The 14,451-nt window shown below is 44.2% G+C and overlaps 1 protein-coding gene across 2 annotated transcripts in view; it reads left to right on the top strand.

The window, feature by feature from the left end:
- MDN1 (midasin AAA ATPase 1) overlaps positions 1-14,451 on the top strand; it is a 315,164-nt gene that overhangs the window by 82,603 nt on the left and 218,110 nt on the right. For both annotated transcript variants that reach the window (XM_040428764.1, XM_040428763.1), the window contains exons 18-21: positions 1,423-1,567; positions 8,962-9,058; positions 10,732-10,845; positions 12,402-12,549. In XM_040428764.1, the coding sequence (XP_040284698.1) occupies positions 1,423-1,567; positions 8,962-9,058; positions 10,732-10,845; positions 12,402-12,549 (504 nt within the window). The remainder of the gene's footprint in view (positions 1-1,422; positions 1,568-8,961; positions 9,059-10,731; positions 10,846-12,401; positions 12,550-14,451) is intronic.

Here is a 14,451-nt window from a genome sequence, read left to right as displayed (position 1 = left end):
TTGACTTGGAGTTACATTGTGTTGTTTAAGTGTTCCCTTTATTTTTTTGAGCAGTGTATTTTATTTTTTGGGGATGTTACAAGGCTTAGAAGTTTAGAAGCAAATCTTGAAATTTTTCAGAAATTTTTAAAAACCCAATTTTTAGGGACCAGTTCAGGTCTGAAGTCACTTTGCGAGGCTTACATAATAGAAACCACCCAAAAATGACCCCATTCTATAAACTACACCCCTCAAGGTATTTAAAACTGAGTTTACAAACTTTGTTAACCCTTTAGGTGTTCCACAAGAGTAATGGCAAATGGTGATAATGTCAGAATTTAGATTTTTTGGCAAATTTTCCATTTTAATCAATTTTTTCCAATAACAAAGCAAGGGTTAACAGCCAAACACAATGCTATATTTATTGCCCCGATTCTGTAGTTTGCAGAAACACCCCATATGTGGCCGTAAACTACTGTACGGGCACACAGTAGGGAGTAGAGGGAAAGGTGCGCCGTATGGTTTTTAGAAGGCAGATTTTGCTGGACTGGCTTTTTTGACACTATGCCCCATTTGAAGCCCCCCTGATGCACCCCTAGAGTAGAAACTCCAGAAAAGTGACCCCATCTAAGAAACTACACATCTCAAGGTATTCAAAACTGATTTTACAAACTTTGTTAACCCTTTAGGTGTTGCACAAGATTTAATGGAAAATAGAGATACAATTTCAAAATTTCACTTTTTTGGCAGATTTTCCATTTTAATATTTTTTTTCGAGTTACAAAGCAAGGGTTAACAGCCAAACAAAACTCAATATTTATGGCCCTGATTCTGTAGTTTACAGAAACACCCCATATGTGGTCGTAAACTGCTGTACAGGCACACGACAGGGTGCAGAAAGAAAGGAATGCCATACGGTTTTTGGAAGGCAGATTTTGCTGGACAGTTTTTTTTTTTGACACCATGTCCCATTTGAAGCCCCCCTGATGCACCCCTAGAGTAGAAACTCCAAAAAAGTGACCCCATTTTAGAAACTACGGGATAGGGTGGCAATTTTGTTGGTACTAGTTTAGGGTACATATGATTTTTGGTTGCTCTATATTACACCTTTTGTGAGGCAAGATAACAAGAAATAGCTTTTTTGGCACAGTTTTATTATTTCTTGTTATTTACAACATTCATTTGACAGGTTAGATCATGGTGTATTTTATAAAGCAGGTTGTCACGGACGCGGCGATACCTAATATGTACCCCCCTTCCCTGCACCACCCACCGGCATGAAATCATTCAGGGGTGCAGGGGGGGTGAAAAAAAATCTACATTTTGGGCATTTTTAAGTTTCTTTAGCATTCAAGTGATATGCCATCAATGTTCCAGATGGGAATACTCGTATTGTTCACTTTATTCTTCCTGTTACCTTATCATATCCTGTTTTTCCCTTAGGGTACTTTAGCTCTGGCTGTAAAGAAAGGAGAGTGGATTTTATTGGATGAAATTAACTTGGCAGCTGCTGAAACACTGGAGTGCTTGTGTGGTTTACTTGAGGGCTCATCAGGTTCACTTGTTTTGCTCGACAGAGGTGATACAGGTATTGTACTTTGGCTTCTTTCACACCTTTTTATGTTTGCATTTAAATAATCAGTAACTTTGTTTTAAACTTTAAAGATAACTAGCATAACTAAACAGAAGACCATAGGTATAGCTGCTGCCATTGGGGGGCGAGACTAAGCAAAAAAGCGCCTCCTCTCAGCTATACCCCTCTTGCAGACACTGAGCTAATTGGTTTTAGCTTGGAGTCCATCAGCGGTAGACATGTTTTCCTGCAGCTCTGCCAAAGATTTTTTCTTTCTCCGATCGGACTACAGGTGGCCTCCAACCACCTGTTTCCAACTCATCACCACGACTGCCCACAATGAGATTGACCCCTGACCTCTGTAGGGGAAGGAACAGAGAGAGGGTTTAAATCCCCCCCCCCCCCTCCTCCTACCACCAACACCAGTGTTTCCTGTCCCTACAGAGGACAGGGGCAGAGAGAGGTCTCCCTATCCAGGGAGATGAAGACTGACGTTTTCCTGGCACCTTTTGATTTACCTGGGTGTCCCGCGGTCCCAGTACTAACGCTGGACAGGGGTGAAGTGGAAGGCCTCGCTCCGTTCAATACGTGAGCCTGCTCCCTGGGCGCGATCTCCCGCCGGGCCTCTGATGGCTACAGCCGGATTGTGCGTCGGGCGCTTTGCGCTTCACGGCTACGTCCCTTCCGGGAGACTGAGTAAGTGACGTATAAGGCGCGCGTCTCCTGGTAACATCGGCACAGCACATGGAAGTGCCGAGGCAACCGCTGTTGCTTGTGCCAGCATGTCCGCGGAATCCCGCTCTCCGGGAGACCCCTCTGCGCCGGCTGCCGTAAGTTCCCCTGTGGGGAGAAGTGCCTATGTCACCAATGCTCGTTTGTACTTCTGGGTCAGGGAACTCGGGTTCCTCTCTCCTCCTCCTCCCTTTCTCAGGCTTTGGAGGCAATTATAACATTCAATTTGTTTTTGTTACATCAAGCCTGAATGAGGTCGCTGTCCCCTCCTAGGTCCTTAAGGAGGCGCAGAAGAAGCTTAGGAAGCCCGCCAAGTGTATATCGTGCTTCAGGCGGCTTCCTGATGATTACCATAAAAGACTATGTAAGGATTGCATTTCCAGTGTTATACGTGAAGAACAAACTTCCCTAATAGAAGAATTTAGGTCCATGATTCACGATGAAGTCAAATCCCTCTTATCTCAGCTTACCTCTTTAACTCGGGATCCACCCCCAGCTAAAAGACAGAAAATAGCGTCCCCCTCTTCCTCAGATTCAGACGGAATAGCCGAAGACGCCTCGTCCTCTAGACCAGTGTTTCCCAACCAGTGCGCCTCCAGCTGTTGCAAAACTACAAGTCCCAGCATGCCCGGACAGCCTTTGGCTGTGCGGGCATGCTGGGACTTGTAGTTTTGCAACAGCTGGAGGCGCACTGGTTGGGAAACACTGCTCTAGACCATGGGATGACGAGGAAGCCTCCTCTGACATCGAATTCTCTGAATCTGACAGAAGATTTTGTTTTTCTTCTGAATGCATGCCAGACTTATTAAAGGCTGTCAGAGCCACCATGGGGGTAGAGAAAGCTCAGAAGTCCCATTCAGTACAAGATGAGAAGTTCGGGGGGCTTCGTGTTAAAAAAAAAAAAACCTGCGTCTTCACCATAAACGAAAATATTCATGAGATGTTCCTCGACGAGTGGTCCAATACCGAGAAACGCCTGGGGGTACCTAACTCATTTCGGAATTGACTTCTATTTGATCCTATTGAGTGCAAAATATTTAATGAAACACCTAAAATTGATGTTCAGGTCTCAAAAGTAAATAAGACATCTCTACCATTTGAAGACGCCTCACAGTTACGCAACCCCATGGACAGGAAGGCGGACAGCTTATTGAAGAAATCCTGGGAGGCCGCAATGTACAACATAAAGTCTAATATTGCTGCTACCTCGGTGGCGAGGGCCACGGGGTTGTGGTTAAACGAACTAGAGTCTCATATCCGCGACAAGATCCCTAGGGTGGAAATCTTGAACTCCTTTCCTCTGCTGAAGTCAGCCACTGCTTTTATGGCTGACGCCTCGCCGGAATCGGTAAGATTCGCCGCCAAGGATGCCGGCCTATCCAATGCGGCCCGCCAGGCCTTGTGGATGAAGTGCTGGTCAGGGGATAAAACCTCAAAGATGAAGTTGAGCTCCATCCCCTTCTCGGGGGAGTACGTCTTTGGCCCTGTATTAGACCGTATTTTAGAAAAGGTGGCAGACAAAAAGAAATGTTTCCCCGAGGAACGACCTTGTAAAAGGAAATTTCCCTTTCGTGCCTTCGCTAGTCAGGGTAGGCCCTACAGAGATAAAGGGAAGTCGGGTTGCTGGAGCTACCCCAAGGGTGGTAAGGGAAGAGGCACTCCCCTCCCCTCCTCTCAGAGTAAATCTAGCGACAGACAATGACACCAGAGTTGGGGGAGATTGAAAATTTTTCTAGCCCCTTGGGTTTCCATTACCCACAATCCTTGGGCCCAGGAGATCATAAGATCCGGTCTCCAAATAGAATTTTCTTCATCTTTCCCAAACCGCTTCATTGTCACCAGTCCTGCCTCATCCTCGGTAAACAAGAGAATCCGTCAGGGAGTCCAAATCCTTCTAGACATAGGTGTAGTAACCCAGGTCCCATTTTCACAGGTAGGGCAGGGATTCTATTCAAACCTTTTCCTGGTCCAAAAGAAGGGAGGCTCATTTCGCACTATTATAAATTTAAAGACCCTAAACAAATTTATAGTTTATCGAAGATTCAGGATGGAGTCTCTAAAATCTCTGATAGGAAGAAACGCTCTGATGTGCTCTGTAGACCTAAGGGACGCCTACTATCACGTCCCGATCCACCCAGATTCCCAAAAATGTCTAAGATTCACAATTCGGGATCGCAAAGGCTCAATCCTCAGCTTCCAATTTACAGCTCTCTCCTTCGGAATATCATCTGCTCCCAGAGTCTTTACGAAGCTGGTGGTCGAGATGGTGGCCTCCCTGAGGCACAGAGGTTTGGTGATAGTACCATACCTGGATGATTTTCTCATAATTAGAAACAGCAAAAGTCAGCTCAAAGCGGATCTAGACACCTGCCTATCATTCATACAGAATCTAGGTTGGTTAATAAACCGGCAGAAATCGAATCTCCAACCATCCAGCACATTTCAGTTTCTGGGGGTCATTCTAGATTCCCAGGTTCAACGCACGTTTCTTACTGTTGGACAAGATCAGGAACCTTCGTTTAAAGATTCAACATTTTCAGACCAGAAGGTCCTGCACCATAAGGGAAGCCATGAGCCTTTTAGGTCTTCTTTCATCTTGCATTCCCTCGGTACCTTGGAGTCAGTCGCACTTATGGATCCAGAATATGGAACAGGCAGCAGAACTCCCTAAATCAGAGTGTCCATCCCGCTACTAGTGAAGACTTCCCTTGACTGGTGGATGAACACGAACAACCTTTCTTTGGGAGTCGCCTGGAAGAGGTCTCCTTACGTTCAGATCCTAACGGATGCAAGCGAAAGAGGATGGGGAGCGAATTACTTTCAGGGTGTCTGGCTGCCAAAAACTCGTTCTCAATCATCCAACTTCAGAGAGCTGAAGGCGGTTTGGCAGTCATTGAGGGCGGCGGAAGACCTCCTCCAAGGCCTTCACATAAAAATCCTTACCGACAATACGACTACAGTATCGTACCTTTCTCGTCAAGGTGGGACAAGATCAGGGAGACTGATGTATATATCAGAGAAGATCTTCAACTGGGCAGAGTTCCACGTGAGATCCATCTCCGTGATTCACCTAAAGGGGGCTCTGAACATAGAGGCAGACTACCTCAGTCGAAACCTAATAGATCACACGGAATGGTCTCTGAATTGTACAGTCTTTCAGATGCTGATAGACAGATGGGGCGTCCCTCAAATAGATCTGTTTGCCTCAAGAGAAAGTGCGAAGATACCAACAGTCTGCTCCCTAAGTCCATGGGACAGACCTTGGGCGCTGGATGCATTCACCATACAATGGAACTGGAACCTTTGCTACGCGTTTCCTACACTGCCTTTTTGATTCCCAGAATAATCCAGAAACTCGGCCAGGAACATACAACTCTGATTCTGATAGCTCCTTACTGGCCGAAGAGAAGTTGGTTTCCTTCTCTGAAGAACCTCTCGGTAGAAAGCCCGTGTCCTCTGCCTCCCAGGAGGGATCTCCTTCATTAGGGACCAATCTTACACCACAACCCGGACTTCCTAAAGTTGACAGCCTGTATCCTGAGGTCCGGATGCTAAAATCTCAGGGTCTCTCTGACCGAGTAATATCCACCCTGAAGGTGAGTAGGAAGGTCACCTATTCTATCTACTTGAAAATCTGGAAGAGGTTTTGTTCCTGGATAGGCATTCCAGTCCCCAATTCTGAACCTCCCAACATCCAAATTTTTTTAGAGTTTCTCCAGCAGGGCCTTGAACTTGGCCTCAGACCTTCCACCCTTAAAGTACAAATCTCAGCCCTGGCTTGCTTCTTTGACCAAGACCTAGCTAACCACCGCTGGATCAGAAGATTCATGCGAGCAGCCTCACGCATCCGCCCTTCTCTGAAATCTCGTACCTCTCTAGTAGCTCGGATCTGTCTTTTGGACGTAAAGTCCTAAAGGCAGCCCCCCCAGTTCTATTATTTTGTATATCTCCTTGTGGGCCGTCGTGGTGATGAGGTGGAAAGCCGGAATTAGACTTACCGGTAATTCATCACCACGACGGCACTTATATTCCCTTCCCTAATTTTTTGCTTTTTGCTTTGTTTCTGAGGTTATGAATTTATATCCTCTTAAGTTCTTTTTTCTATTCACCACCTTTTTTATGTCTCTATAATCTTGGACACACTAGTGTTTATGGTGGGAGGGGGGGATTCAAACTCTCTCTCTGTTCCTGCCCCTACAGAGGTCAGGGGTAAATCTCCTTGTGGGCCGTCGTGGTGATTTTGTGGAAACTGAATTACCGGTAAGTCTAATTCCGGCTTTTTTCCACACTTGATGAGGAGACCAGTGGGTCCTCAAGCCCGCTGCTTGCTCCCCACCTCTGGAAGAGTCACCTTGAGTCACCTTGCTGCTACTTCCAGAAGTCCCCCCTGTTAACAGTGTAGCCACCCTTCCCAAGGGGCAGCACACTGAGGAAGTTTTGACACTGCTGGAAGCGGAGTGGGCTGAAACAGTCTAGGTAAGTATTACCTACCTTGTCCTGCTGCCCCTACCACCACCACCCCCCCCTTCCTCCCTAGCCTTCCTCTCCTTCTCTCTGTACTGAGTTCTAGGGGTTAACCTTCTGCTGTGTCTCCTCCTGTGTTCTCTAAAGTGAACACCGGAAAATGTGTTTTTTTTTTTCCATCAAAACCTTGGCCCCTTACCGGCCCTCGGTGCGGCTCCGGTCCCCAGGCCTTCCTCCAGGCCCAGCGGTACTCCAGTGCTCGCAGGCCTCCTTGGGTGGCTGCTGCTTTCTCTCACTGGGCATCGGTTCGCCCATTCCCGGCCTCCTCTGTTCGGGGGGCAAGATCCCCCCTTGCACTCCCACTTCCTCCATGCGCTGCTCTCCCAGCCGGAAGTTCTTCCGGTTGGCCCCACCTGTACACTAGGGCCTGACTGTGCCGCGTTCTCCCAGAGTGTTTGGGAGGTGGTGACTGTACACTCAGAGCGTGAAACTTTTGCGCCCATATCTTCGGTCCACTGAGCTCTGCCCCCAACCTACTTAACCCCTTCCTTGCCTCAGTGCTTCTATGGCTGGGTAAAAAATAATTACCTATCACTCCTAAAAGGGTACATGTAATACCTACAGCTATTATTATTATCATTATTATTAACCCACGGAACTCCGCTCCTATTTTGGGCTTAGTTCCCATCTCCCTATAGCAGTGTGTGACCATCTTGTTATCTTAGTGTCTGTAGTGCCCCCACGTTCAGGCTTGCACTGTCCTCTCTTCAGCTATAGCAGAGCCAGTGGCTTGCCCTACCGCTAGCTACTTACGACTAGGATATTGTACAGCCTGTAGCATTACCGCCCTTCCATAGGTGCAGTATTTCTACTTCTACTGCATTCTGTACAACTTGTGTTATTACCCTCTTTTCTTGGACAGAGTACTTGCACTACCACTGGATACTGTACAGCCTGTACAGTATCCAGTGGTACTACCACTGGATCATATTCCCGGTAGCATTGCCCTCCTTCCATAGTGGGTGTATTTACACTTCCACTGGGTACTGTACATTCGGTGACATTCTCCTCATTCCATGGAGTAATTGCGCTTTCACTGGGTCCTATACAGACTGTAGCATTACTCTTTCCTTAGGCGGAGTACCGGTAATTGCACTTCCACCGGAGACCATATGTTCTGTCGCGTTACCCCACAGGGGGGGGGAAGGGGGGTGATTTGAATTTTTGTTTTTATTTTTGGAATTTTAAAAACTAAATTTTTTACACTTTTTTTTTATAGTTCCCATAGGGAACTGTAACAAGCACTCATTAGATTGCTTTTCTCATAGATCCAATGCACTAGTATTGGAGTCTATGAGAAAATTGCTAGTTTCCTATGGAGCCATATTACAGGCAAGTGCTCCATAGGAAATACTATGAAGCAGCCTCCTGTAATTCACAAAGACGGGCTGTGCACTCAAGGTCCCTCTCCTCCGAACGGGGGAGCCGGAGCAACACTGGAAGCGCATGCTTTCGGTGTTTAATGCGCTCAGATTCCGTAGTCAAGATTGCTCACAGCATCTGAGGGGTTAACTGTCCGCAATCGGCATTAATGCTGGTTGCGGACATTAGCCGCGGGTGTCTGCTATAAGAAACAGCAGGCCACCCACGGCTATGGCACTCACTTCGCTCAGGAGCGGGCGCCATCTTTAAAGACCCGGCCAGCGTACTTTTGTGCTCGCAGATCTGCTTTGGAAAAAATTCCACTATGCACACTTATTTCATTGCACCTGCACCCTTGGACACGACATCTAATTAGTAATGCTGAGAATAATATATTGCATGCTCTGCCTACAAGATTAATGATGATTCCGGAGTAAGACCTCATTCACACATATGTAGATTTTCATGGACCATGGTCTGTGAAAACCTGTCCTGCTGAGTGCACAAGCGTTGGTTGATATGACGCCATGCACTTCGTGCCTCCGCCGCTGTACAGTAATACACTTGTATTGATCATACAAGTGTATTACTGTACAAAGGCGGCACGAAGAGCATGACGTCATAGCAACCAATGATGCCTTGCGGTCTTGCACTCAGCAGGATGGTAGGCCACGTTTTCACGGACCGTGGTCCGTGAAAATCCGCGTATGTGTGAATGAAGCCTAAAGGTTTCAGATTCGTTTTTTTTTTTTATTGTTTTTTTTTTATTTATTTTTTTAACTTTCACACAGAGCCTCTGATTCGACATCCTGACTTTCGATTATTTGCTTGCATGAATCCTGCTACCGATGTGGGCAAGAGAAATTTACCACCTGGATTAAGAAATCGGTAAATATTTGAAAAGTTATAATTGTATCCTGACCTTGACAAAAAGCACTTATAAGCGATCCATCGAATATGTGTTGAGAGTTCCTCCCCAGTTTCACAACTTAAGCTTTCATTCACAGTCTGATACTGATGGAAATGGCAAAGCACAGTGATGGGAAACTAGGAAGTTACCAGCAGTTGGACGTCCACCGGTCTAACATTTCACATATGAAATGGGTGTTAAATTCTTTTGACTAATACCTAATTTAAGGCTACATTCACAATTGTAGCATGGCTAACAGATGTTATGTTGTACCAGATCAGATGTCAGTTGGATCCAGACGGTGGGGGTACTCTGCTGGGTGTTACCAGTCAGGGGTGTGTCCCTGCACAGTGTGACACTGGCAGTACTAATCGGATAGTCAGACACACCTGTTCCTGGTAACACCCAGCAGTACCTTTGCTGCAGACTGCTAGCTTATTATTAGTAAACCTCTAGAAGCAACAATAAAGGAATGGAAAGCACAGATGGGAAATGCAAGCATTTACTGAGGAGAGGTGACCAGGTACCCTGAACTCCAGAATCCTGTCTTGTATATTTGAAAGTTTAATATTTCATATTATTAATAATAAGTTAACTTGGTTACAGCTTTCACATGTGCAATATTTTTTCACTCGAAAAAAACGTTTATAAATCCATAGCCTATTTTTTTAGTTTTCAAATTTTTAGAGGTGCGAATGTGTTTAAAAAATTATATATTTAATTGAGAAAAATTTTAATGTGTGGGCAGTCAGCATAGTTAATATCATTAATGTAAATAAATTCTTCTACATAATCCGCTTGTTGAATCGGCAACAGAAACATTTAATTTCCAAGCACTACCTGGGAATAGATTGGGAAACCAACAAGGAAAGACAAAGTTTAGGCGCTATAGGATAAATGGGAGACATTACCTTGGATGGTGCACTGAGGAACCTGATCGGAAGAACTTGAAACACTATGATTTGAAGACAAAGAAGCCAACCAAGTGGCAGTAGTCTAATGATGGAAAAGTGGCTTCCCAAGAAAGAGAGCACTGATCAAAAGGGCGATCAGGATGCAAAACCAATATGTGAGGAACAAAAAACATCAGTGGACTGCAATTGAATCCAGTCAAATCAGTCAGGTCTTCCATAAATTTAATATGGGGGATATCTTCATACCCCTCTTTAGGGTAAAGGGGATGACCGTTTTAGCCACCGGAAAAGGTGGCATGTGAGGATCCTATTTTCTATAGATCTGTAAGGAACCTAAAAATTAGGACAGCCTCCGTCCATCGGAGATACCTATTACAATGCTATGGTCCTGAAACTCTGATTTCACATTGAGTCGCATCAGTGTTTTCTGAAATATTGTAGTGTTGGGGGGGGGGGGGGGGGGGGGGAGTACTTTCTCTCTTTACAGAGAGAGCGCCTTAGTCAGTGTGAGGAGACTTATAGGCCATACATGCTCCTCTAGAATTCTGGGAAGAAAGGGATGTAAATTAGCTCTTAACAAGCTCTGCCTCTAATGCCACCAGATGTGTCTTATATCTTCTCACACAGATGGGTGCATTCACCACTGTACAGGTCCATATAGAAGAGTGTGTGCATATGAGGTATTCAAACTATTGTACTGTTATGAGTTGATTTTTACATTGGGTTTTTCTTTATAGTTTTACTGAACTTTATGTGGAAGAACTAGAAAATGAAAAAGATTTACAGATACTTATCATGGACTACTTGAAAGGTCTCAATGTCGATAAATCTGTTGTCCTAGGAATAATCAGGTGAAAAAAACCATTTATTATCTTTTATTTAATATACGCTATGAAATGTTCCATTAAACACTACGGTGGTTGGTTTACTAAGTTTGTAGATGGTGTAAACTTATAAAGCCAGTTCAACTTTAGACATGCACCATATATATTTCACAGTGGCTTACCCTGGATGATAAATTTGATGCAGAGTTGGACATGGCTGTCTAATGCTATGTCAACTATTAGTTGGTTTACTTTTAATTAGGGATTGACTGATTATCTGATTTACTTATATTATCGGCCGATATTCATGATTTTCAAAGTTATCGGCATCTAACCTGGCTGATAATGCGTCCAGTGCTGCTCGCTTATGAGAAAACATGGAGCTTGGCGTGCGCCGCCATGTTCAGTGGCCAGATTCGGTGGAGAAGGCAGGACGGAGGGAGGGAATCCCTCCCTCCTTAGTGACGTGGCCATCGTAGAGCCCAATAAAATGAGCAGGCTCTGAAGCTGCCCGCACCACTGCCACCGATGAATGTCTGGCTAATATTAAAGCAGGAGGAGGCACAGGAGGAGGCTGCGCCGTCTCAGCTAGAGTGCTCGGCGAACGGCAGCAGCCTCCTCCTCCTGAGTGTCCTCCCCAGAGTCAAGCAGCCTGTGATAATTTTAATACAAATACAGGAGGCGGGTGCCGGCTGTACCTGCCTCCTGTATCTGTATTAAAGGTTAATTATCATTGGTGGTGCAGTGCACCAACCCCCTAGTATTAGTAATTGGTGGCAGTGGTCACCCGCTGGAATACTCGCTCGTGTCAAAGGGGCCTTACAAAAAATCCATCTAAGTTGGATTTTTGGGCGACTTTCACATTGCTACCCCATTGACTATCGTTACAAAAAATGTTGTGTGACTTATGCCGTGCAGTTGCATGCTCTTGTTTTTTCGCCGTGTAGCCATAACCTAAAATTATTTTTTTTAGGTTACCTGCACATGGATGTGGGTAGACTTGTCCAAATTATGCACCAATTTACCTGCAGATTTCTGTGCGTTTCTGCACTAGATCCTCATCAAAATCCATATGTGTTATTTGAAGTTTTTAATGCAGATTTTGCCGCAGATCTCACCCTTCCGTTGAAGACCGTGAAATCCGCACCAAAAATTTGAGTTTGGGTAATAGGCTGAACTGGATATATGTAGGTATTTCAGCCACACATGGCAGATTTCTTGTAGAAGTCCATTGCATAATCTCGATTAATGGGTTTGTAGCCTGTGCACTGGATTTTTACAAACCCATTCAGAAGTTTGAACTGTAAGCAATAGCATTGCATACCAATGTATGCCCTGGTATAGCTTCCCTAAAATTTGAAGATTTCAGTGGGTTTTATTTTTGTTTGTTTTTTGTTTTAAACTTTTATAGAATATCCCAGGAGCTCTAAAGTTATTTCCACTATCTACAAATCTTGTGCCATTTCATTTTCCCCTAACATATTCACTATTTACAGTTTTTAGGTTTACAGTGGAAAGCATTAATAGCTTTGTGTAAGAGACTGGAACCTAATTTCTGATTTATTTCTGTATTTTGTCGTTAGCTTTTATTTGACAATACGAAAGAAATCTCTTGTAGAGCTTGTGGATGGCACTGGTCACAGACCACATTTCAGCTTGCGTACATTGTGCAGAGCCCTGCGGTATGCAGCTTTAAATCCATGTGACAACATACAGCGATCCCTTTATGAGGTAAATTTATCTGCATTTTTATTATTTTTGCATGCTTTATTTTTCTTTTAAGTGGTTTAAGAGCAAATTAAAATATAGAAAAATACAGTTAAGAGGGCTGTGGTTGGCCGCAGCGGTCACAGGGCTAAGGTGCCTACTTGTCTTAGGGGGACCAGAAACAGCCAGGAACAGAGAAATGTCAGGAACATTGACAGATGAGTGGGGTTTGTTATATTCAGGGGACAGGAGAAGACCCCAGGGGCTGATTTCCTTTTTCACTGTTCATTGTTAAGTCGTGTTGTAACACGCAAAACTGCTCTTCCGATAAAAACAATGACTTTGTTGAATACCGCTGTGGTTAGCATGGCAAGGTGGTTCTCTAAGGCTGGGTTTCCATGCTGCAACTGCAGGGCCATAGTGTGCTACAAGGCTAAGACCTGTGCAGCAAAACAGCTTCTTGTTCTCCACAATCTTCTGCGTTCCGCAACAAGTACAATTTAAGAAGATTAAAAAAAACGGGTTCATCTGTTGCTTGCAGAAAAATCATTGCAATACTACAGCAGTTTTTAGCCGTGCAACTCTCTACTGCCTCTGAAAGCCCTGACTGGTTTGATACCAACACATTTTAAGACAACAATATTGACGTCTGGACTACTCGCTAAACAGTACCCTTAAGCTGGGTTTCCACATTTTGATTTTCTGATACAGTTTTTAAAACCAAAACCAGATGTGGATCAAAAAGCGACAGTCAGAGTGCTGTCACACAGCGCAGTTATAATGAAGTTGAAAGCTGTGTGCAGTTGACTGCATGCATTTTTTACATCCGCAAATGTGATTTCACTTAGCAGTTAAACAATATGACTAGTGTAGCAGGCTAATTAACCCATTAATGCAGTATAACATATCTGTGTATCATAAGCGTTACGGGGAAGTATGGAGTGGGCTCGCGTGCTGAGCTTGCTCCATAAACAGAAGGTGTCAGCTGTATAATACAGTTGACACCTAACGGCAGTGACTGTAAATGGAGAATACTGTATCAGTCATTTTAACCCCATCAGATGCCACTGTCAATAGTGATCGTGCCATCTGTGCACTTACACAGATGGAAGGGGTAATCGTTGTCCTTCAATTAAAGCCCCCCATGGCAAAATTAAGGGCCTCTAATCAGTTGCTTTGACGGCCTGGGTTCTTAAGAAGGTTTCAAGGCATTTCGTAGTGCGCTGCCTGCAAAGCCGAGCATGTGGCACGGCTTTACAGGAAGTCAGTGAAACTCTCATAGACTGCTATAGTATTCTATTGCAGACTATGGGACACATGATTAGAAGATTGTATGATTGTAGGGACTAAAACCAATAAGCTGTTTTTTTGTCAAGTTGTACATACCCCAAAATTATATCAATAAAAACTACTCATCCCATAAAAAATAAGCCCTACCACTCCTATGTAGATCGAAGAAAAAAAGTGTTTTTTTTAAGCAGTAAAACATAATATAAAGTATATAAATTTGTTGTCATACTGACGCACAGAAAAAGGCTGTAATTTCATTTTTAGCACACCATGAAAGCCACAAAAAAAATAAAAAATTGGCTGAATTGCATTATTTTTTTGTTTCACCCCACACATTTTTTTTCCCAATACAAGCTGTGTCAAATTAATTAATGCCATTAAAAAAATACAGTTTGTCCCACTAAAAATAAGCCCATATATGGCTACATGAATTGAAAAATCTAAGAAGTTATAGCACTTGGGAGGCATAGAGTAAAAACGAAAATGCAAAAGGTGAAACTGACTGCATCCTAAACACTGGTGTTCTGCACAGCAGAAATAATCAAAATTATTTAAAGGGCCTTTGCAACTTCGGGAGGATGGTGCAGTTGACAAACGGACCTGCGAAGAAAAGCATACTTACCTGCTTTCTGTCCT

This window comes from Bufo bufo, chromosome 4 (assembly GCF_905171765.1).
Source record: "Bufo bufo chromosome 4, aBufBuf1.1, whole genome shotgun sequence".
Classification (NCBI taxonomy): Eukaryota; Metazoa; Chordata; class Amphibia; order Anura; family Bufonidae; genus Bufo; species Bufo bufo.
This window is presented reverse-complemented; position numbering and strand designations above follow the sequence as displayed.